This window comes from Neopelma chrysocephalum, unplaced genomic scaffold (assembly GCF_003984885.1).
Source record: "Neopelma chrysocephalum unplaced genomic scaffold, ASM398488v2 Primary Assembly neopelma1_93, whole genome shotgun sequence".
NCBI lineage: Eukaryota > Metazoa > Chordata > Aves > Passeriformes > Pipridae > Neopelma > Neopelma chrysocephalum.
This window is the reverse complement of record NW_020897755.1, coordinates 540,625-549,028: the sequence shown is the minus strand read 5'-3', so window position 1 is coordinate 549,028 and position 8,404 is coordinate 540,625. Positions and strand designations below refer to the sequence as shown.

General features: G+C 52.1%; 1 protein-coding gene across 1 annotated transcript; it reads right to left on the bottom strand.

Annotated features, from left to right (window-relative positions):
* Nucleotides 1-4: 4 nt before the first annotated feature.
* VRK3 (VRK serine/threonine kinase 3) lies at nucleotides 5-7,880 on the bottom strand. Its single transcript, XM_027693683.1, has 11 exons — nucleotides 6,973-7,880; nucleotides 6,751-6,803; nucleotides 5,021-5,087; nucleotides 4,175-4,259; nucleotides 3,614-3,716; nucleotides 3,165-3,257; nucleotides 2,867-2,999; nucleotides 1,997-2,117; nucleotides 1,665-1,723; nucleotides 909-1,057; nucleotides 5-322 (listed from the first exon to the last, which is right to left on the bottom strand). Exons 1-10 carry the CDS (start codon nucleotides 7,043-7,045, stop codon nucleotides 909-911), a joined length of 936 nt encoding a protein of 311 aa, XP_027549484.1. The 5' UTR covers nucleotides 7,046-7,880; the 3' UTR covers nucleotides 5-322.
* Between the last annotated feature and the right edge of the window lie 524 nt (nucleotides 7,881-8,404).

The window sequence follows — 8,404 nt, the reverse complement described above, 5'->3', positions numbered from 1 at the left end:
AGCCTTGGGTGCTTGTCCACAACATTTATTACAAAACTATGTTCTGCCACTCCAGTTAAAAAAAGTCCCTGATTTAATTTCCCTGCTCCCCGTGGTTCCATTGCAATTCTCCAGCTACTGCTTCCCCTGACCTGCCAGGCAGGAGTGTCTTCACATTAACTTGGTACAGCAGCACCTCAAACTTCAGCACTGGGTCACATTAAAATGGGAAGAAAGCACTTAAAAAAACCTCTCTCATTCTAAAACTAGTAAAAGTTAAATATCTGTGGGAAAGGCCTCACTGCAGAAAGCTCTGAACTCTTCCTGTGCAAGTTCTCTTGATCTGAAAGAAAAAAGAGAAGGGGTAGATTAATCAGTTCAACTCCTTCCAGGAACAGGGGTGATGAGGAGCTGGCTCTGTGTTCCTGCTGCTGAATGCTTGGCCTTGCCTGATGCAGCCCTGGGCTAAAACCAGGTCTGGATCTGTACCAAGCCTCATGGAGGTGCCTCATGTCTAAAGCAGCACCTGGGCTTGAGAGCCACCACTGCCTCAGGGCTGAGGCACTAAAACCAGAGCTACACCCTGCTTTCTGAAAGGGGAAAGCAGAAACTACAGCCCAGAGCCTCAGTCCTCTAAAAAAAAAAATTACCAGACTGCATGAGTCTGCATTTTGTTATCACCTCCACAGCCCTTTGCTTTATTAACCCTTGTTCTATTCCTTCAATTTCAAGTATTTCCAGAAAAAATTGAGGAAACACAGGCTAAACCTGGCTCTGTGAAGCTCTGGCCTGGTGTCTCAATAGGGAATGATGTGTCAGGAGGAGCAGGTCTGTGTCACCTGGAGAGATGCCACAGACAGGCTGCTCTGTCCTCAGGCACAGGGAGCAGGTACCAGCTCTGTGCTGCCATCTCAGCTCCTGGCACTCACCTAGGGCACCACTGAGATATCCACAGGGTCATAGGCTGAAGATTTCATCTTTTCCAGTGGCTTCTTGAAGAGCTGCCGCAGGGCCTCATAGTCAGGCTTCTCCTCATACTCCAGAGCCATCACCTGCTCCAGGTATCTCTGCAGGGCCTCTGCAAAGCAAGGGCTGTCACACCTGGAGCAGCACAGCAACTCCAGCCACCTCTGCTCGCCCTGCAGCTCCTCCACCCACCCTGGGCAGCTGCACAGAGAGGAAAACCAAACCAAGGCTAACACAAAGCTCAAAGACAGGATCATAGAATTAGAGAATAAAATCACAAGAGGGTTTGGGTTGGAAGGAACCTTAAAGCTCATCCAGTCCCACCCCTGCCATGGGCAGGGACACCTTCCACTAGACCTCCAAGCCCCATCCAACCTGGCCTTGGACACTTCCAGGGATGGGGCAGCCACAGCTTCTCTGGGCAAGAGAATGGGATGGGGAAATGACCTCTAGCCCCAAATACTGCATTTTTAAACCCACCAGAACACCTGTCCCTTCAGCAAGGTTCATGAAACAGATCATGGGAGGCAGCCCTCCTTGTTTTGCTGTGCAGAAAACAAGGGATTTGTTCCCAGCCTGCCAAGCAGCCCATGCAATGCTTGGTCACCATCACCACCAGAAGCCACCCTGGATCTGCAGCCCAGCACAAAACAAGGTTCTGGCCTCAGGTACAGTCAGTCCTTCCCTGAGCCCCACTGCCACCGAGAGCAAGCCCATACCTGGAACGGCTCTGTGCCCGAAGCACAGTCGGAGAAGGCATTTCACATCCTCTCTGTACCTGCAATGGCACAGATGGGGCCACGTGAGAAGCAGGGGAGCAGCCACCTGAGCACCTGGCTTAGGCAAAGGGACCAAAAAACCCAAACAGGCTGAATTCAGACAGCCACATCCTGAATGGAGCAGAACCTGGGGTTCATCAAACACCTTGGACCAGGCTCAGCCTTGGGATTTACCCGGTCCCAACAGTGTACTGGGACTGAAGGATTTCAGTCACAAAACCTCCCTCTCTGCTTTCTGCTGATTTCCCAAAGGAGTAGATGATTTCTCCTACCTTTCCTTCTGCTCCACCACAGTTTCTACTCTGTCCAGCACATTAGACCAAGGCAAAAAGCCACAGAGCCATTTTACAAGACAGTAGCCCAGAGATTCCAAGTCACTCCGGCGAGATGGTCCTGATGAGAAGAGACGTTCACATGTCACTCAGGAAGGGGCAGAAGTAAAGAAATCCAAGTGCTCCATTAGGATGTGCTCTGGCACAGCAATACTTCTGTGAGCCTGCTACCTCCTACAGATGAGGAATCACCTCCCAGCCTCTGGAGGAAGATTTGCTGAGCACTGAGAGAGAGCAGTCACATCCCAACCAGGAGAGGGACCAGCTAATTTGGAGCAGGCTGCCCAGGGCAGTGGTGGAGTCCCCATGCCTGGAGGGATTTAAAAGCCACGTGGATGTGGCACTTGGGGACATGGGTGGCCTTGGCAGTGCTGGGTTTACAGTTGGACTCAATGCTCTTAAAGGTCTTTTCCAACCACACTGACTTTGGGATTTAAATGCCTTTCCAGCTTTCATTGCTTCAAGGTCAGAGCAGAGCCTGCTGCAAATCTGTTTTGGGCAGGATCCAGCCTGGCTTGTAACAGATCCCTGCTAAGCCAGCACAAAGGGCCCTGTTCTCTATTCCTCACACGCCTGTAGCAGCCAAGGCTCCAGATGGAGCAGGAACATCCCTGCTGCAGTCACTGAGTGACCTGGAGAGGCACAGCAGCCCAGAGAAAGGCAGGAGTGAAGAGCCTAAATTGGAAGTTGGTTCCTGGCACATGTGAAGGCCTGGAAAGCAGCAGTGACAGCAATGCCAGTGGGGAGCCCCAGCTCCAGGGAGCACTGCCACAGGAACAGCTCCAGCATGTGCCAGGAACCCAGACCCACCTGCACCTTTGTGGCTGTCCAGGCTGATGAACTCCAGGGTGCCCTCGTGAGGGGTCCTGCTGCCCTCCCGCCGAGCCACGTGCTTCCCGCCGGGGCAGTACCGGAACGCGAAGCCGTAGCCTGCCAGGGTCACCTGCGGGACAGCAACAGCTCCCCCTGAGCGGCTGTGGGGTCACTCTGCTCAGTGCAGCCCCCAGTCCTGTCCCACAGAGCCTGCCTGAGCACTGCACACACTGCTCTGCTGCCCTGCCCTATCCCGTTTCCCACCTCCACTGCCAGCCCTGCTCCTGCTCCCTACCTGTGCGAGGTCTGCGGGGTTCAGGTAGATGTTCTCAGCAGTGATGTCCCCGTGCACGTACTCATTCTCATGGATGTACTCCAGGCAGTCTAGCTGGGAATAAACAGAGGGGAGCCTATCAGACCCATGCAGGCTCCTGCAGCACCCTGGCTATCACTGAGCTGGACCCTCCCCAGCTCCCCACAGCCATGTGGAGGAGCACTAACAGCACCATCTCACAGCCTCTAAGTTCAAAGGTCAGGTTTCTCTCACTATCCTTATCCCAAATTCCTTCAAGGTGATACAACACTAAAAAGATGACACTCAAATTTACAAGGCGCTCGAGAGATGCTACTTAGAGACCCCAGCCAAGCCCCTGGAGCAGCTTTAAAACATCTCTGAAAGATCTGAAAGGAAGCTACAGGTCTTTTCTGAAAAAGTCTCTCAGGAGGAACTGGCTCTCCACATACCAGCCGGACTGCAATCTGAAATGCTGCCTTCTCCCTCAGCAGGTTCAAGCCATCACTCAGCACCGACTGAAGAGTTCGTCCCAAGTCAGAGAACACCAAAAACCTACCAGAGAAAAGGGTTTTGCACATGGCAGCACATTCCTGCTTTGGAAACCCTGCAACAGACACTTGTCCAGCAATCCATTAGATCCCACTTTAACTCCAAGTTGACCTGGGCAAACACTTTTGTGATTTTTGATAAGAGAAAACTTCTTACAGAGGAGACAGATGTGCTGGTCTTGTGTTGCAGATACACAGCCTGAGTGTCCTCTTTGTGTTAAGTGTAAAGGACCAGAATAAGGTGTCCCCTGGCTTGAGGGGCAGCAGGAGCAAAAGCCATGGTTTCACCAGCCACACAAGGACTGAAGGAAACAGGACAATGAGGCAAAGCATTCAATAAATTATACAGGAGCAGTGCATAAGGTCAGGAGCCCAGCGGACAATGACAAAAGGACTAACAGACAGCAAGGGGAGGAGAGGGAATGCTCACAAAGATGGCCCAAGAGCTCACAGTCCCCTCACCTGTAGCTGTCTGCATGCAGTCCAAAGCCAATGCAATTGGGAATGCCCAGCAAAGGCACAGAGTGCCACTTCTTCCACTTCTCCACTGCAGAGGGAGAGAAAAAGACACAGGGCAGCATAAGCTGATGAGGAGCTCCAGGAGGAAAGAGCTCAGAGACCTCTGAAGGTCTGCTCTGTCCTGGGCAGCTGACAGCTGGAAGCCTCTTTCATCCTGATTCTGGCCCCAAAATTCCAGCCTGATGTGTGGGGGTATTGGCATGCCAGTGTGCACAGCACTTCAGAGCATGAATGGAACTGCACAGCAAGAATGGGATCCCTCCCATCCCAGGGAGGATACTGGGAATACCAGAGCAGGCTAAGGGGTTGCCACAGGGCTAGGGAAAACAAGGAGAGGAGGAAGAGGGGGATGGAGAAGCAGATTTTTACAGTCCTCCTAGAAGTGCAGGTTTGACATGAATTCATCCACCACCCCCATCCACATTCTCTGGGCAGCTTTGCTCTTGCTCAGGTTTGGGGGTCAATGGAGTCAGTAGCAGAGAGCAGCTGACAGAAATGCCCATGGAAGGGGCACAGGAGAGAGGGGGAGCCAGGGTGGGTGAGGCTGCAGGGCAGGACAGCTCCCAGGGACATCAAGACAGAGTGGGTAGAGCAAGAAAGTTTCAGAATGCCATTACTGCAGTGTCCTACAGCACACACTGCTGGGAGAGCTGGCTGTTGGCTGAACTCCTCAGCACCAACTGAGCAGGGAATGAGTTTATCCTGTCCTGGCCTTCTGAGAGACTCATGGAACTGGTGAGAAAGGGATGCCAGTTGTCCTTAGTCCTTGCCCTCCCGAGAAGCACCAACCTGTGCCTGCTTTGGCAGCTCGCTGGAAGAAATTCTGTTCATTGTATATCCTCCCGTCTTTGGCATCCTAAAGGGAACAGGAAGGAGGAGCATTATTTCAGCCACACACATCCTGCTGGAAAGGGCAACTTGGGCAAGATTGCTACAGGACCTCCACTAACCATTTTAAAGAGAGCAGTGTCCCCCCTAAAAAAATTAGCAGAGCTCAGGTGCTTTGGTTCCCTCTCCAATGCTGCCCCAAACAACCACATAAACTCTGAGCATCAGCACAGAACAGGGGAGTGGCTGTCTCGGGTGGGGCCTTTCCAGCAGTGCCATTTACAGCTGGCTGTGGGTAAAGGACAGCCAGGCACTGCAGCCCATCTGGCAGCCTGGAGTGAGCTCTAGTCCCAAAGCTGCTACATTAAAGGGAGCCAGAGGTGACCTTCTAGTCACAGCAGGGATGAGGGCATTTCTGCAAACAGGCAAAACTCAACAGAGAGCTGTAACACTTCATTCTAGCTGTCAGAAAATGAGACAAGTTAAAATGTCTGTATCTGTGATATTTAAGATATCGGTGCCATTGAGTGACCTCAAATGCACACAGTTTACATTCAGTATGCCTGTGTTTGCCTACACACATGCAGATATTCAACACACAAACTGACTCGGGACAGCTGCTGTCATGCACAGGAGGAAGCAGCAGAGTTATATTCTAGCTGGTTTGATACCAAACTGGAGGATCAGCAGGCTCCAGACAACACAGAGGCCATGTCCCAGAGGTGAGCCCATCTGAGCCTTAAAATGCTCTCCTGTGCCTTATCACACGCCACAGTGCTCTGCAACCATAAGGGCTGGGCTGTGGCATCAGCAGACTACCAAGCAAAATGCCAAAAGACGTCAAAAAGTGCAAAACAGAGGAGTTGGGAATGCTGCCTACAGAAGTGATTACAGTTTCCCAGCTAGTGGTTCTAGTTTTGTGGCACTTAGCTGTCTTTTCTCATCAACACTGTATTTCTCCTCCATCCTCTTACATGTCTCCTCTGACAAAAGGCAGAGTGATTATTGAAGTGCCTGCAAGAGCTCCACAGACCATCCATCAGCACCGGCCCTCCCACAGACCAGCAAAGCCCAAGAGCCACAGCAGACAATGAAACAGTCTTTCTGCTCTGGTTTGTGAGCTACTGAAAATCAATCCTGAATTTCCACCACAGAACAGCTATTCCTGGAAATGACACACTTCTGGAGAACCCAAGGTATTGACAAGTGCCTGGAGAGCTGGCTCAGAACTCCAACTATAATTCCTGTTTGATTTAAAAGTGTGCTCTGGCCTTATGGAGTGTCTCCATGCTGGCTCGTCAGCACAGCACCAAGTTCCAACCTCTCCAGTCTCCCCAGACCTCAGCCATACAGGAGAAAAGTTGGTCTGACATTCCTGAATCAAGATCTTCACCTCACACCACCCAATTCAGTTCTGGAGGTTACTGAGCCTGGCAGACCAAGGCAGCAACTTTCTGTGCTTAAGGCTTTTGGGTTATTTTAATCCTCATATCTATTCCCTTAATATCTTTAGTGGAAGGGCCAACCTGTACTGAACTCCAAGCACAGCACCCTCAGGAGGTTATATCCATCCCTAAGCTGGAAGGGGCCTGTGTGACCACTCCCTCTGAATTCCTGGGACACTCCCAGCCAAACAGGTCAGGACACAGTACTCAATGCACTATTCCTTACCCAAATAAATCAAAACTCACAAGTTTGAGGGAGTAGCTTTGCTTTTGAGGGCAGGTTCCAGATGCTGACTGCGCTGTGGAAGGATGGAACAGATGTGGTTACAGGAGCACGGAAAAGAGGTTCTGCATCATTAAATGCAGCCTGTGCAGCTGGATTTACTCATCCTCTGCTTCTTTCACTTGGGCTTTGCAAAACACCCTCTGTGACAGTGCCTTCCCAGATCACTACAAAATCATTCTTACCTTGCTCCAGGAGCTCAGCACCCTGACATGCTGCGAGTGCAGTTCTGCTTAAGTCACAGAAGCATCTGGGCATGGCTACAGTAGTGGGGGGCTTTGAGAACAGATCATTAGTGGAATCTCAAAGGCACCACCAAATTCATTTGCTGGGCATTCCCTCCAGCTCACTCTGTGGTAAGAGATGCCAAAGTCCCTCTGCTCTGTATGGATGTTAGAGTTGTATGTGGCCTCTTTTCTCCAAAAGGATTTGCACCCATGACTTGGCCTCGGGGCAGTTCCTCTTCTGTTCTTAGACCAAGTGCTATACACAGGTCACCCAAAACTTGTATCTATAAAAGCACCCTCCACTATCGATTTTCACTTTTATCACATCTTTTTAAAAACATAGATGGAGGCTCAGACTTTGTTATGCAACAGCTTAAGTAACGAAAAAGAAAGTAAAGCCAAATATCAGGCAAAACTTGGTCATGGAGAAAACTCTCCCTGTACAGTTTCCAAGTTAACAACAGAGGATAAGATCAAAAAATCCCCTTCAGAAGTTTACAACTAGACTGGAGAGAAAGGATCAGCAGTCACTAAATGGCTGAGTAGCAGTCCACATGATATAACTGCTTTCTTTTAGCCCCCAAAATAGGCTACAAAATACAGAACTGACATTTAGCGGATACTGACACCACCTACAACACAGAACTCCTGCACAGTGCTGCTGGCAATTAGGTTTTGGACCTAAAAAAACAGAAAGAGGAAGCATGGCCCCTAATGACAGGCATTTCCTCATAACAGAGCAGCCAGGCCTCGGCTCAATCTTGTTATCAGTGGCAGAATCACTGACGGTGGATCCCCAGCGAGAGAATGGCATGAAGCTGTATCAGGGGAGGGTTAGGCTGGATCTCAGGAAAAGGTTCTTCCCCCAGAGGCTGGTTGGGCACTGACCAGGCTCCCCAGGGCAGTGGGCACAGCCCCAAGGCTGCCAGAGCTCAAGGAGCGTTTGGACAACGCTGTCAGGGACAGGGTGGGATTGTTGGGGTGTCTGTGCAGGGCCAGGGGTTGGACTGGATGATCCTTGTGGGTCCCTTCCCACTCGGGATATTCCGTGAATGCCGGCCCCTGCCGGCCCGTGGGTCACTGCCAGCCCGGCAGACACTCAGTGTCACCCCAGTGCCACCCGCTCTACGGTTCTGGGGGTTTAGGGATGTCCCGACAGCCCCCCCCCGAACCCACAGCCGAGGACAGGCCCCCCCTCACCGCCCCCGTCCCTCCCCGGGCCCCACAGCACCTTCGTACACCAGCCCGCAGCCGCCCTGCTCCAGCAGCCGCCGCAGCCGCCAGCGCCGCCCGCCCTGGTCCGCCAGCACCGTGTCCGCGGGGAGCGGCGCGGCCGGGCCGGGCCGGGGCTTGCGGGGCGAGCGGGGCCCGGGCCGGGCCGCCCGCGGGG

What these genes read in the sequence shown, in the direction of transcription:
- VRK3 (XM_027693683.1), bottom strand. Translation starts at nt 7,045, where the DNA reads ATGCCCAGATGCTTCTGTGACTTAAGCAGAACTGCACTCGCAGCATGT. An exon ending in AGCTGCCAAAGCAGGCACAG is followed by an intron (nt 4,260 to 5,020) that starts GTTGGTGCTTCT and finishes CTCCCTCTGCAG; the next exon opens with TGGAGAAGTGGAAGAAGTGG. An exon ending in GTGGTGGAGCAGAAGGAAAG is followed by an intron (nt 1,724 to 1,996) that starts GTAGGAGAAATC and finishes GTGCCATTGCAG; the next exon opens with GTACAGAGAGGATGTGAAAT.